General features: G+C 30.9%; 1 protein-coding gene across 9 annotated transcripts in view; it reads left to right on the top strand.

The window, feature by feature from the left end:
• Positions 1–15,997, top strand: part of FAM184A (family with sequence similarity 184 member A) — a 112,319-nt gene extending 96,322 nt beyond the window's left edge. For 4 of the 9 annotated variants that reach the window (XM_051997634.1, XM_051997631.1, XM_051997633.1 and 1 more), the window contains 4 exons: positions 7,905–8,022; positions 9,858–9,962; positions 13,843–14,045; positions 15,640–15,997. In XM_051997634.1, coding sequence (XP_051853594.1) covers positions 7,905–8,022; positions 9,858–9,962; positions 13,843–14,045; positions 15,640–15,721 — 508 coding nt within the window. In that variant the 3' untranslated portion in view covers positions 15,722–15,997. Of the gene's footprint in view, positions 1–7,904; positions 8,023–9,857; positions 9,963–13,842; positions 14,046–14,947; positions 15,043–15,639 lie in introns of those variants that run through there. The other 5 variants (XM_051997637.1, XM_051997632.1, XR_007953621.1 and 2 more) reach the window with 4 other exon arrangements.
• The last annotated feature ends 321 nt before the right edge of the window (positions 15,998–16,318 follow it).

Genomic DNA, 16,318 nt, shown 5'->3' with positions numbered 1-16,318 from the left:
ATATCTGACAGACTAGCTATTAATATTTTTACTATAGTTTAGAGATAACAAAAAGTTCTTATAAAATGTATCTTACACATAACTATTTCAGTGTGATAGATTCCTTAATTAGGATAAACCTGTAAGCCAGTTGAATTATTATATCCTCCTTTACTATGATTGCACATACAGTAAGGAAATATTTAAACAAATTGCACATATACTAAGAAAATATTTGAAACAAACTGCTTTATGCTGTTTACATTACTGTTAGGACAATAGCTATCTTAAGATAGCAATTCATCTGAATTCACCTCAAAAGAATTAAATAATAAATTCCAAGGAAAAAATTCTATCTATTTTTTATTACACTCTACAAAAATATTTTTAAATAATTTTTGAATAAAATTCAAAAGAGCCCAGCTTTTCAAATTAGGCCAACAGTACTACTTTTCATAGATAACAAAGTTCTACCTGCCAATACCATCTAAGACTGCCTGTACAATAGAATATATACAATAAGAATGTGCTTTAATTATAAAAGCTTATTTGGAGGAGAGAGAGGAAAGAAAACAAATCGATGTGACCTTTGTCTCCAATTCAAAGGAAAAAGAAAAAAATATTAATTCTATAATTCAGTAAATAGACATGAATTATTAACATGAAAGAATCCCATTTCTTTTAATGGTAGATTACTTATGAGAAAAAGTAGACTTTATTGATCATGCCTTATTATTTTGTCAATTTGATCTACCCAGAACACAGTAAGAAATCAAGAAAAACTACTTCACCTAAAGAAACAAAATTTTTCTTACCAAAAGAAAAATGTATATGTCTTTTCTATTTAAACTATAAATTTAAGGGGTAAGAATGGTCTAAGCCTTGTATTATTTTACTTCTCCCCCCCCCCCCCCGTGGCAATTGGGGTTAAGTGACTTGCCCAGGGTCACATAACTAGAAAGTGTTAAGTGTCTGAGACCAGATTTGAACTCAGGTCCTCCTGACTTTAGAACTGGTATTCTATCCACTATGCCATCTAGCTACCCCTGGTTGATTTTTTTTTTAATGATGTAGGTATTAGATCAATATGAGATGAAATCTCAACTTTAGTACAGATAGTTGGATGAAAAAGCCAAATAAATATGAAGTGTAGGTATTTTTTGTTTTTTTTTAATATTTGCTTAAATTGGCTGAATAGTTTTTAAATATCTACTTTGATCCTTTATTAGTCATTAATTGGGAGTGGAGGCGGATTTTTGCTTTTATTAGCCTAGAAATTGGATCAAATAACTGAAGCCTTATGTTTATTTCTCAAGAAGCTTCTTTTGAACTGTTGAATATTTCTGGGCAATGTTCTGAAATGTTTGATTTTGAGACTGTCTTGGATTGAAATTGGTGATACAAAGGAATCTTTTGGTATTCAATTAATAATTAATGGTGGCACTTAGAGAGAATAAATGAGCTACATAATCTTTTAAATTTAAATTTTTAATTATTTAATTAGCAAAGCTCTGTTTCTTACCTTCCCATGCCCCCATTAAAAAACAAAAACAAACAAATTTCTACATTGGCCATATCTAAAACATATTTTTCTGCCTACACCCTAAGTCCATCACCTCTCTGTTAGGCAGTGGGATCTAGTATACTTCATCATTGGTCCTCTAGAATCAGGTTTTATGAGGTACTTAAGAAATCTAACCAATGCAGAAACTATAATATCTAAATTAACCTGTCCCTGAGAACTTCCTATAAAATTAGATGCTCTTTAGAAGCACTGGAACTAATTCATCTCAGAGATGACTCTGGAGTAGCTTCCATTTTCTGATACCTACCCTTGTTTAAGATTTAGTGAATCTCAGAGATTTCATTGTTAACTCCAGGTTAGGCTGGACATAAGCTTAAAGACTAACCAATGCTTACAAAACAAGGTTTTAAAAAATGATAGTAATTTTCTACTTTCTATAGAATGATTATTAATTACACTTAATACTTTCCCATCCCCTAGGAAACTGTAATTCTCTGCATTATAGAGTATAATAGTTACAGATCTACAGTGGTACAAGAGAGTTTTCTTACCAAAGTTGTTCTCTAAACCAATAAAATCACAGTCTGAAACTAATAAATAGAATTTTTTTATGTTTTCCACCACATACTCAAGATAATCTTTCAGCTTTGTGGGAATTTGATTCCCTTAAATGACATTATATGAAGTTTTATTCCTCATTGAGAAATATATTTAAATCTATTTATTATATAAGTATTATACAATTATATTTAAATATTATATTATACATTGCATATCATTATACATGTAGTATGATATTGCATATATTGGCTAAATTTATTTAAATTGAAATTAAAAATAAATTTAAAGAATTAATGAGCGGGGCAGCTATGTGGCACAGTGGCTAGAGCACCAGCCCTGAAGTCAAGAGGACGTGTGTTCAAATCGGAGCCTCAGACATTTAACACTCATATCTGGCCTCAGACACTTAACATTTCTAGCTGTGTGACCGTGGGCAAATCGCTTAACCCAATTGCCTCAGCAAAAAAACAAAAAAAACCAAAACAAACAAACAAACAAAAAAAACCAGTGAGCTAAATATATTTAAATAACCAGGAAAAAGAGTCTCTACATAAAAGGTCTAAATGAAGAAATATATAACTTTGGGAGGTTTGAAAAATGTACTAGTGTTAAAAATATTACTTCATATACATACTCATTACCTATTATATTAGGTTGATCTTGTCAGGCCCCAAACAAAACAAAACATTATTATCCCTTTCATTTAGCAAGAACAACCAAAAAAGGAAAATGTGCCTGAAAAAAAAGTTCAACTTGTAAACTTTGGAGTAAGCTTTCTCTGACTTGATAGATATAGCTAATCCCTAATTAGATGGCAATTCTCACTACTAAATTAGGTATTATATAGTAATTACTGTACCTTTTGTGGTTATTGATTGCATTTTTGGTGAAGACTCCTTCTAAAAGTTTCTACCAGGATACTGACCACTAGAGAGCAAATTTAGGGACCACAAGAAATGGACACAAAAAAGGAAAGACTCTAAAAAGTATTTCTGCTGTGATAGAATTCAAGGAACAGGAAAGAAGCATAACATGCTAAGAATCACATAGTCTTTAGATGACCTACAAAGAATTTAACTGTTCTTCTTAATTCTTAATTGCTGCTAATCTTAATGTTCCATCATTGGTGACCACTAAGTTGATAATAGGGAAGGGATTAGATTTTATACATTTAAAATATATGCGAGAAAACATAATAAATAAGAGGATAGCTAATGTTCTTCTTGGAATGACAAATTAAAAATGTTGATGTTTATCCTGCACCCAAAGCCAACAAGAAGTACAATTTCTTAGGACACTTGATAATCTTGCTGTAGAATGATTTCAAATCTAGGCAAACAAAACACTATGAAAAGGATTCCAGCTTTTGTACCAGTACCTAATTGCAGAAGACAAAAAAGTATAAAAGTACATCTGGATTTATTTATTATTTGTTTATTTTTAAAGTATTTTCTGTAAAACAAAATATAATGTATGAAAATATGAGAAGGGAACAGGTATGCTTTTGCAGATGGTTTTCTATAGTAAATCACAGATTTACTGTCACACAACTAACAGAAATATATAGAATACCTAGGTATATCTGTTAATTAAGCTTTTTTAGGATTTTATTTAGTAGAACAAAATTCAGCTTAGATGTAACTTTCAAATAATGTGTATCCCATGCTTATGTTTTATTAGTTCATGATTTTATAATAGGTACAATCATAGGTATGTCTTTATTCAGGAATCTATTGAATAACAGCAAATAAAGGTATCCACCAATTTAAAGGCTCACAGAAAATGTCCTGCTTGGCATACGAACAAGGTTCCCTATTAATTGCAAAATTCTTCAATTATAGTCACAGACATAATTATATTAATTGCATCAAACCTAGGAACACTATCAAGCCTTCTTGGTGAAATGTATTATTATCTTTTAGTAGATCAGTGTTGGAAGGCAATATACTATAATGAACAGAAAGAGCTAACCTCAGAGAAAGACTTTGGTTCAAGTCCCACTTCTAACACATATTGGTTCTGTAACACTGGGAAAGCCACTTAATCTCTCAGTGTCCCCAGTAAACACTCTCGGACTATAAGTTACAGAATAGTTAGAGGAAGTTTCCTGACCAGGCGTTCCTAATACCAGTTTAAAAAAAATACTTTCCTCCCCCTCCCAAAAAAGAATAAATGTTAACCACTCACAATGGGAAGAAAGTTGATAAAAATATATTTCCTAGATTATAATATATAGCTCATATATACAGCCTATTGAGTTAGTGTGTATTAATGTGTATATTATATATCGATTTCATATAATAAGTATTTTTATCTATGGTTAAAGTTTATGCTGATAGTAAATATCAAGTACAAACAAACTGCTCATAGTAATGTTTAAAAAATGATGGCAAAGTCTTAATGTTTCCTATAATTATTAGCCATATTAAATGCTTGATATCCTATATAATTATAATTATATTTATTTACTTTTGACATGAAATAAGATACTGGTGATGATTTCTGCTAACCCAAATCATTCATATTTCTTTTGATCTTCAGGGAAGAAGAAATTTTTATCTCTTTTGAAATTATGGCATTTCCATAATTCACAATCCTATTGCATCACTAGGAGAATGCTAATATCAAAGAGATGGGCTTCTGCAGTAGGGAGCAACTTAGAACCATGGAAAGTCCTATGCAGTTTTTCTAATATGATTCAATTTGTCTTTTTAACTTATTTATTTTGAGATAGTTCTTTGAGAGAAATTAAATCAGCAGTTTTTTTAATCATTAAAATGCCTTTTTTAATTACAAAGGATAATCATCAACAGGTGTAGCATATAACTGATGATGACACATATAAGAAAGAGGGTAATTCAATGGCATGAAATAAATAAGTCACATAACAAGAATGAGAAATAATGCCAGCTACATTGATAGCCTTAAGTATATTTTTTAAAAGGCTTCCAATATGGTTCCTTTATTGAGGACTTATGGAAGCATATAAATGAGGATTACGTAAGAAAAAAAGACATAGGATGCTTCTGATTGATTTTAGTAAAGAGGATATTATTTTATTCACGTCAATGTTATTTCAGATAAATCAGTCCCAATAATGTTAGAAATACTATTTAGGTAATTATGATAATAATGAGGGAGACAAGTATTTTTAATCCTAATTTTGTAATTATAAGAACACACTGTATTGAACCTATTACTTCAGGCCAGAATATAAAATTGTCATGGATGAAGAAAAAAAAAGTTTTAATTCATAAATTTGAATTCTTAAAGTATGTGAAATAATATGTATACAAAGGATACTGATTCATGGAATAATATCAACTTATAGATATGTGATACTGTGTTTTGTTTTTGGCCTCATTTCATTCTAAATTTTTATCAGTGACTTGGATCAAAAATAAAGTACGCTTACAAAATTTACAGTCAGTTTGCTTTTTAAATAACATTGTTTTTATCAGTTCAGAAATTTTCTGACAGGATTTTCCAGGTTATTTCTAAAATTCGAATGTTTGTATTCTTCTTAAAGAGATATCTACCAGCATTTAACTTTTGGAGTCTCTGCCTAGGATTAAAAAGAGATTTGTGTTTGTTTAATGAGATTCCAACAAAAGATCTAATGAGAAAGATCAGAAACACTCTCTCATTTTAAATTATTTTTATATTTAATTTTCATAAAGATCTTTCAGGGATACTTTTACATATACTTTTTTATCTTAATGTACTGAATTAAAATTTTAAAAATAGGTCAGGATGATTTCAGGTGGGCATTGGTTAAAGATGCTAAGGCTAAAACTTCTATGTTCTTGCTGGAATTCTGAAGGCCTAATAAATGCTCAAGAAATATTTGCATGTCTATATAGCACTGTGCCTGTGTTATCTTCTTTAATGTTTTCACATTTATGCTTAAAATTTATTAGGTGTTTCTCAATTTAATCATCTCACTTTCTTCCTTTAATAATTCAGTTATGTTATTGCTAATAATCTTAGGGCAATGCTGCTAAATTAATTTTGCATAGTAGACTGAGCTGATTGTAATGGTTTTTTCACTATCCTTAGAAATAAATAAGACTCCAAACTAATATATATCCGTTTCACCACTGCCTCCTAAGTATTCTGGATGGACTTCATGAAGCCCACTCTGTCATGTGGTTTGCTATTGTGATGAAGAATGTTAACACTGACATCTTCTGGCTCCAATAAGAATATACTGCATATAGTCACTTGAATCTTGGTTAGAAAGTATCAGTGTAAAAAATGCTAAATATAGTCTTGCATGTGGATCTTGTCTAGGCTGCCCAGTAGGTGGGAAGTGTTTTTGCTTTTCCTACCCTATTCAGATGTTAAGAAGGCTTCACTGCATCTAATCTAGGAAGCATCAAAATAAGCTTGTCCTTAACTCAGGAAAAGGGGAGAACAATTCCGCTGTGATTAGTCTTGATCTAGCCCACCACACTAGAGGTTCTAGTAGAACTACTAGCCAGAACTACTAGTTCTAGCTACCTTTTCTAAACTCTTTTAAGAATATGTGGTTAAATTCTGCTTGTTATAATTTTATTGATCTTGGTGGTTTTATAATTGACAATTATAAAGTCAGTATTTTACAAGATAACTTCCAGTTAAATATTGAACCAAAATTAGAACTAGAATATATTTTTTCCAATCCAAAGTGGTTGTAACTTGGATAATCCTCTCTTTATATACATTTAGGAGATTTTTTTCTCCCATCTCCAAAGAATTTTTGAACCTATAGTACTAAAAGCAAACAATTTCAAACTTTAAGGTTCTATTAAAGCAAGAGTGTTATTTCTAACTTTCCTTTCTAGAAATATCTTCTTAAGTTCTATAGTCAATATAATCAGGATTTCTCTGTTTCTTCTATGCATGTGTGTGTTTGTGTCTCTGTCTCCTTTCCCCATTCTTCTTCCATCTTTTCCTTGAATCTCTTAACACTTCTGCATTGCCTTTGCTCATAAAATAACTTCTTCAATATCTTCTGTGGTTTCTTTTTATTATCATTGCTAATGCTTGGAATTGCCAGAATTGGGATCAATTTTGTTTTGTCTGATCCCTAAAAAAACTATTATATTTCACATAGCATGGTTGACTTACATATAAAACAATATACTATTTATTCATACAATTTGAGAAGTTAAAGTATCATTTGTGTATCTTTGTTTCCCCTTCTGTATCTGTTCCTTTTCTGAATACATGCTCTATCAAGTCTTTTTTCAAGAAAAGGAAGGGGAATAGAGTCATTTGTGTCACGAATTCTCAGTGAGGAAACTTCATTCACCAATGTTATGAGGCAGTTATGATGCAACTTCTGTAGTCTTAGAAAGTTGCTTGGAGGCCTAAGATGCTGATCTCCTCAGAGTCAATAGCTAATATATATCCAAATTGAAATTTCCTGACTCCAAAAGTCAACTTTCTATCCATTATACCATGTTGCCTTTCACCAAATCTTATATAATGGTAATTTTTTTACAATTATCTCTAAAAGTATTCTCATCTTTTAAAATGTCAAACCCATATTTCTTAGGCCAGTCACACACACTCCTAACTACCCAATTGCTTTTGAGTTACTTAAAATAATTGTGTTTAACACTGCTGATTTCACTATAAAATACTTTAAGCTAAAATTTTGATGAAATTTTATGTTACTATTTTAACTCAGACCATTTTATACCTGAATAAACAAAAATATTAAACTAAAGTTTTTGAGGAAAATAAATGTTTTCTATTATTATCCAATTAGACTCTTTTGAAATTGTTGGTATTGCAAGGGAACTCACTTGTGTCAGCAGTAAACTAAAGATATTACTGTTTTCATAAAAAGACTAGAAGACATGGAAGAAAAATATATAAAGAGAGAGTCACGAACCGAAGATTTACAGATGATTGCAGACTTGAAAACCTTGCTTGCAGAGAGAGACCAAGTCATAAAGAAACTAATTGTAAGATATTCGGTGTTCTTTTTGGTTAAAATGTGATGTGAATGAACTTTCATGCACAATATCTAAATGTTAAATATCTAACCCTAACCCTTAGTGGTTTTATTCCACTATTGAAAGTGAATGCTTATAACATATAATATGGCCAAGGGGGCGGGGAACCTATAACAACTTTAAAAAATATCACAGTTATCAATTAGTATCTTGCTTATACTTCATTTGTTAAGGCTAACCAAGTGTTAGTTTTAAATAATAAGGCTTGCTTTCAGTCAGCAGGCACTAATGCTAAGGGTAAATGAATTTCATAATGTTTGAGATTCACACAGGGAATCAGAAGAAAAATTTTATGGACTGACATAACTCAAGCATTATTTAGTTTTCTTTTGCAATGGAAATAGAAACTGAAAACTAATTCACTAATTTTCTTATTGATCTTCTCTGCTGGGAATATGGAAAATTAACCATTGTATAAGAATACTTAGGCAGCATTTAAAAAGAGCCTGAACCCAGCACTGATTTATGGAACTCTTTTGCCTTATTAACAAAATGTTCAGTTCAAATCATTTATAAAGCACCTAGTGAATACAGAGGACTGCTACCCACAGAGTACATAAGTACAAGGTTTAGACAATACATATTGCCTCCCTTCATGGAGCCTACAGTCTAGTGGAGGAGTTCTTGGAAGAGGGTCAACTATTTCATATGCAGTTATACAAGTAGACTTATTTTGTATAGTTGCCAGGGGAAAAGGATTTGGACAAATAGGTCAAATATATAAGAAAGCAAATTTCAGCTCAATTTAAGAAAGCACATATAGAGAAAGTATCAGGTCTGAAATCAGGAAGACTTTTCTTCCTGATTTCAAATCTGGCTTCAGACACTTACTAGCTGGGTGATACTGGGCAAGTCACTTAACCCTGTTTAACTCAGTTTCCTCATCTGTAAAATGAGCTGGAGGAGGAAATGGTAAACTACTCCAGTATCTTTGCCAAGAAAATCCCTAATGGGGTCGCAAAAAGTCAGTTATGATTGAAACAACTGAAAAACATAAGGAAGCACTGAACAATTTAGGTTGTTGGAAAATGAAGTGATCTGCCTCATTAGATCATAGGATCATAGATTTAGGACTAGAATGAATCTAGTTCAAAGAGGTTGTTTGTTACCAAATATATTCAACAGAGACAAAAAAAAGACCGTTTTTGGAGGGAATTTGTGCATTAAACAGTATGTTAAGACTAGAAAGGGGAAAGGGGGAAAGAGCTGAGAGCATCTAATCATAATTTTGTAGAGATCTAATTGTGAAAACAGCATGAATTTTAGATATAAAGAGCTTCCATAAACTGTGTAGCCAAACCAATACAACAGGGATAGAGTGAAGTAAGAATACTTATTTTCAAGCCATATAGAAGTAGGATTTTGGGGAAAAAAGATTTATGAATTGGGAAGCAGCAAATTTTAAAATTTAATTAGAGACCACAGTCTTAGCTTTGTCAGTAGCAACAGATTCTCCTTAGAAAATAGTGAATATAAGGGGCAGCTAGGTGAAGCAGTGGATAGAGCAGCAGCCCTGAAGTCAGGAAGACCTGAGTTCAAATCTAGTCTCAGACACTTAACACTTCCTAGCTGTATGACCATGGGCAAGTCACTTAGCCCCAATTGCCTCAGCAAAAAAAAAAAAAAAAGAAAGAAAGAAAATAGTGAATATGATGTATAATAAGCATTTATAAGTAGTTTTATTTTAAATTGCAAATAGCTGATATTTATTAAAAATTTTACAACAAGTAGATATTTAAATTATTTTTATAGTATTCTAAAATATCAATATTTCTTGTTCCTAGGATGATAATAAATTTTACCAACTGGAATTAGTCAATCGAGAAACTAACTTCAATAAAATGTTCAATGCAAATCCTACTGTTGGTGTTATTAACCCTCTTGTAAAGGTATGTTTAAATATTGTTGAGAGGATATGTTATATTAATTTGACTTGATAAATAGAAAGTTACTACAAGGAGTGTTAATAAGATTAAACTTACCACAAAAGAAAACCAGTCTCATATTTTTTTTACTCTTTCAAATAATGTAGAGCCAAATCTATTCATTATCTATATCCACTTTCAAAATTTGACTCATAGGAGCTTTAATCCATTATGCAATAATATTGTTTCATTAGTTTCCACAGACAAGGAAAATTCACTACCAACCTATTAATTGAAGTTTTTGTACTTACTTAGAGTAATTCTTAACAGAATTCAATCTGTCATCCAGATAGTACTCATCATGATGAAACCTGCCAGAGCCTGCACTCCACTGATATAGCTTTTGAGAACTAAAACTCTCCTCATGCCACAATGAGATATATTTTTGTTTAATTATTTTAGTCATGTCTATCTCTTCATGAACCCATTTGGAGTTTTTTTGGCATAGATACTGAGTCGTTTGCCATTTCCTTCTCCAGCTGGTTTTATAGATGAAGAATTGAGGTAAACAGAGTTAAGTGCTTTGCTCAGTCACATAGCTAGCAAGTGTCTGAGGAAGATGTCTTCCTGACTTGAAGCCCAGTACTCTTATTTTCCACACTATCTAGCTGCCCCACAATGAGATATTAGCTTGACTTTGAAGAGAAACTAATAATTGATATTTCTAAATGCTTTAAGAATTTTTAAACTCATTTTATTGCTTCTTTTTCTAAAAAAAAAAAAAAAACCTCTTGAGAATAGTCTCTTAACATTTTCCTTATCTATCCATATAGATGGCTTGGAGAGTTATCCTGATTTCTCAAAGATTATCTTAGGTAAAGATAAGCTCTCTCAGCTTTAACTAAACTGAAATCAGGTTTCAGACTGGATTCACTGATGGATTGCCCAAGGATGAGCCTAGTTAAATTTGAAAAGGTTTATTAGTAGTTTGGCCATAGAATGCTTAACTTTTCATCCAAAGCAGCTCTCAAAAATTAGTAATTTGGGGGCAGCTAGATAACACAGTGGATAGAACACTGGCCTTGGAATTGAGAGGATCCGAGTTCAAATGTGACTTCAGACACTTACTAGTTGTATGCCCCCCAGACAAGTCATTTAATCTCAATTGCTCCACAGTAAATAATAATAATAATAATTAGTAACGTATAAAAATATTCTGCAATAGGGAAAGAAATACCCATGTTTTTACAACTATGGGTCCTTGAAGTAAGTTGTGATCTTCTGATGAAGTTAATAAGGAACTCTTCATACTCTTCATAGCCTCTTATAAACAATGAGAGTATTTTATCAGAACATGTACTTCTGTGGTAGATATAAACTATCAGAAGTGGAATGAAGTAAAATGTTTAGGCTCTCCCTAAGTTTTCTATGGTACTTTGTTGAAGAATAAACTTGCATATGTATTATGAGCTTTGGTTCAATTGTTCTCCAGTCACATAGAACAACTTCATAGATAAATTAAGTTGATAAGGATCACACATACATGAAATCATGCGCCATATATAATATAGTACCTAATTGTGATGCCCCATTCATAGTAGATATTTGATAACTGTTGAATATCAAATGTTTATCAAATGTTTATCAATTTTAACAGCATTTATAGTGGTAATATGTGTGGAGACAAAAGGATTAAAAAAACAAGAATGAAAAAACCTATTTATATTTGTATCTAGTGTGAATAGTAGTGCTACTTGTAATAAAGATCCATGGTTCTCAGCCTGTAGAATGAATACTCTTGCTATAAGATTGTTACATTGAATCTATCTCATATTACAGCAAATGAAAGAAGCAGGAAAAAAAAGATGCTTTCTGTAGTTTGAATGATGTCTCATTTTATGTATTATCATTTTTCAAATATTTAGAGAGATGCTATGAAAAATACAAATCATGTAAAATTATTTTCAAATTCAGACACTTTATGAAATCGTGTGTATCTAGAATTAATGAATGGCCATTGACAAAACTGCAATTAGGGAGGGATCCTTGACATTTTATTTATACTAAAAAGATATTTTCATATGCAAAGAGGTTTTAGACCATTAGCATAGATGATATTTTAAAATTTTATTAAAATTCTAACTTAGTAGCCTAGCCATGGGTTTGGCCACATTTCCTTCAGGCTTTCAGCCCAGAAGACCATATAAATTTTTCATGACTGAGGGCTGCAGTTTGCAACACATAGAATACAAAATTTCATTGCTACCAGCTCTCCATCATTCTCTTTAATAATAAGATAAATTATCCCAAAATTCAGATTTACATGTTTCATAAAATTTCACCAACATTTAGCCATTGGGAATTATTAAATTGAGATAAGCTTTCAGAGTCAAGTAAAGATGATGAGGAAGGTGGATTTTCATGGGATGGGATTCTACACTTTATATTTTAACTGAGAACAAATTTATAACCATTACTTTATTCAGTAATCCCCAAAATCTGAAATGCAGAAAAATACATGTTAAAGGTTTTTATTGTTGTTTGGTGTAACACTTGAGTTTTTATTTTAACAACAACAACAAAATTCTACCTTTGTTTACTAAATCTACATCATTCAGTGACTTCAACAGTAGAGAAAGATGGCTAAGTAGTTGAAAACTATTACAATAAAATTAAAAGAGTAGATGCTTACATCTTTTTAAATAGTTAATTTGGACATTCATTTTAACATGAAATTACGAATAATTTCCTATGTCAGATTCTTAGAAACTATTCTTCAAATTGTAATGATTGTATTTTAATAATATTGTATATAATATTTTAAAATATTATATTTTAATAATCCTCATTGATTCTAATGATGAAAGTAAAAAACTGCTACATCAATCCAAATATGGGATATAGTATTGATTAGGGGAATGTGAGAGGTCTAGAGGGATTAAATTGCACTAGTTACCAGTCTCAGGTCTTATAAAGGCTGGGGGAAGGAAAATGAGGCTGAAGCCTATCATCAGACTAATTTAGGACTTGCTTTAGAATCATAATGGTTTTAGTGTTGCATTATTTTCACATTGATAGATAGTGGGGAAGCAATCTCTCATTTTACCACTGAGAATTTCAAAGATTCCTGCAGGATGAAGAATGAAATAAATATAGATTGACTGTGGATTCTCTAGCCTACAGGGTTTTTTTAAATGTTCTGTACAAATTAATGCCATTATTAATTACTAAATTAGATCTAATTAGGCAAATTTAATTGCTTGTCTTCATGAATATTTTTCACTGAATTTGAAAGTATGATCATTTTTATAACTCAACCATGTGTCTTGAGTGGAAATAAAGAATTTCTTACAGTTTTTCCAGTTAAATTTATCTCTACAGAATTACGTGGGTGCTCTGATCAAACCCATTCTTCATGGGTTACAATGAATCTATGTATCAAAGTAGATAGCTTGAAGCATTTTCTTATTCCACATTTTTTTTGGAACCAAAGACTTCTTTGGATAGCTGACTAAATTTCAAAGACTCCATTCCTTTAAATGTTATACCTGATTGTCCTTTCCCCTGATATTTATTTAGTCAGTACCCTTTAACATAATGGTATCTGTATTTCCTTTTGTTTCCCATTTTACTTCTAATATTCTTCCCCCCAGAATATGCTTTCCCCTCCCCTTAATTCTCCTTACTATTTCTTTCGAATTTGTAATATTTCTTTTCTGGATTCCAAAGAGATTATTAGAGAAAGCTTCCAAGAATTTCCCATAGTGCTTAAGACTAGTTTGACACTCCAGTTTAAGATGAAATTACCAAAATACTCTCATGAAAGTTTATTAAATTATTCCCATATTTTCTCATCTGTCCTGATCACAAGGACTTTCCTCATACTGTGTTATTTTTAATGCAGCAAAAGAAGAAGAATGATAAATCAACAAACAGATTTGTGAGTGTTCCCAATTTAAGTGTTCTGGAACCTAGTGGAGTGGGCAATGGACATCCTAACCGTCTGGATCCTATTCCTAATTCACCCATCCATGATATTGAGTTCAACAGCAGCAAACCACTTCCACAGACAGTCATACCATCCAAAGAACCCAAGACATTTTTGAGGTGAGCATTGCCTCACCAGTGGGTTTTTTTTTTTTAACTTAAGAAACTTGTCTTTTTAGTGACAAAAATTCACTAGCATAAGAATAACTTAGGAGTACCAATATTTCTGTGAAATTCTATTTTATAGCCTCTTTATTATGGTACTTTTTTCTTGTTTAAATTATATTTCCTAAGTGACTTTTAAATTATGAATCAATTTCCTAAAACCTTACTGAGAGTTTAGTATAATTCTTAAGCTCCAAGTATTTTCTATCAATTTTATAATTGTATTACCAGTTGCCTTTTAATAGTTCATTTTAATGCAAAATTTTAATTTTTTTTCAATTGGTAACAGTTCTTATCTGACACTTTTCAATGTTATGAAAGTATTTTCTTTTTTCCTATTGTCCTTACATATTGGACTTCAGAAGTTTCTTAGTTTATGCACATTGCCAAAATAGGAAACATAGAAACTCCGAAAAATTAATGCAGGATAAATATCATCACTCAAATATCTACAGAAAAAAACATTAACTTATATTTCATGATTACATATCATATAATTTAATGAATTATGAAGGAAATTGAAATTTTTAGGCCTTAGATAATTTAAACTTGGATATACTGCCAGGATTTTGTATTTGCTTAATAAATGAGTGAGCTTTGTTACTTTTAATTTATTTGGCCCCTTCTGTTAGCAAATCTATTCACTGTCATTAGACACTGAATAATAATTGTAGATTCTCAAAGGTGGATATTTAAACTGGTTTCAAGTGAATAATTAGCCATATGGTTAGTGATAGGTGCTTTAAAGTAGAAGAATAAAGAATCATGATTAAAAAAGAACATTCTAATTTATGCTAATGTATATTCTGTTAAATATTTTGTGTTGCTTATTTTTCCCTGTGCATGAGTATGTTCAGGAATCAGTAAGATGCATGTGCATGAGCTCATGGAATATGACTACTGGAGTTTCCATTACAAATTGTTGCGTGACTTATAATTTCCCCAAAAGACGGTAGGGATTCTTTTGTTTTATTGAATAGCTCCTTAAGGCTTTAATTAGTATTAAGTTTCTTATCAACCATTTTTTTCTACTTATCATCACAATAATTATTATTGGAAAATTTTGAGAAGAAAGTAAACTGGCTTTAAACACACCATTTTTAAAGAAGTTTACATGAAACTACAAAATATTTGTGAAATATTAGCACACTTTACTAGATGAAATATGTAAGCAATTTCTTTTAAGAATCTGATGCCTTTTCAGATTCAGAAAATCAAACTAAAAATAAGTGGGAAAGCTAAAAGAATATACTTGTGGTATATCCTCTCCTATAGCTTTTCTATAAATAAAAATAAATAAATAATTTGGCACCTTATTTTTCCATTGTATTAACTCTTAATTTTATGCTTTGACTCTTTAATTACTCTCATCTGAGCTGCTGATGCACTTCAGTGGAGTGGATCTTGCCAGATGGATTGTAAAATGCTCAAAACATAGCTTCTGATATGAAGGATCAGTTAAATTTTATATTATTATCCTTTGTCTCAATTTGTTTTATATCAAAGCTTAATATTGTGTTTAATTTCTTTCTTTTTTTTAATGAATTAGCCCTCCTCAGAGTGAAGCTTCACCAGTGGCTTCTCCAGATCCCCAACGTCAGGAATGGTTTGCCCGGTACTTCACATTCTGAGAGAATTATTTTGAACACAGTATTGTATGAACTGTTAATAAGAGCATGACTTTATTACAAATTATTATGTGAACAGGCTTTCCTATACCACGATGAACACTGTGAATGAGAAAGTATTTGTCTCTCCAATTTGAAAATATACTATATTTCCTGTGATATTTGTTTAAATCACTCTACAAGGTACTACATTATGTGTGTAATTATATGTTATTTTTATTTTAAATGGAAGTCTTTAACCTTTGTAATTACTGCATAATAAATTTTGTTAGAACAAGCCTTATCATTCTCATTTATTTCTAGCAATTTTTATATGGTTTCAAATTTCAGATTAGATTTTTCCAAAAAAGTTTTACAACATGATGTAGTGTATCAAGAGTGTTATACTTCAATCATTATGCCAAAAGCAGGTTGAGGAAATTTATGGTCTAATTTATTCTATCATTATGTGTAACTTACACTAAACTGAATTCTCTAACCCATTTCTTCTGGAATTAAACATAAGTTATCCTTTTTTCACAAAACTGTCCTTCAAAAACTTAGTTTCAAAAAAATTTTTTTGGTTTTTGGAATTCTTAATAAACACCAGAGAAAAATGGA

Source organism: Antechinus flavipes, chromosome 4 (assembly GCF_016432865.1).
Source record: "Antechinus flavipes isolate AdamAnt ecotype Samford, QLD, Australia chromosome 4, AdamAnt_v2, whole genome shotgun sequence".
Lineage (NCBI taxonomy): Eukaryota > Metazoa > Chordata > Mammalia > Dasyuromorphia > Dasyuridae > Antechinus > Antechinus flavipes.
The sequence above is the reverse complement of the archived record's forward strand: the minus strand, read 5'-3'. Positions and strand labels throughout refer to the sequence as shown.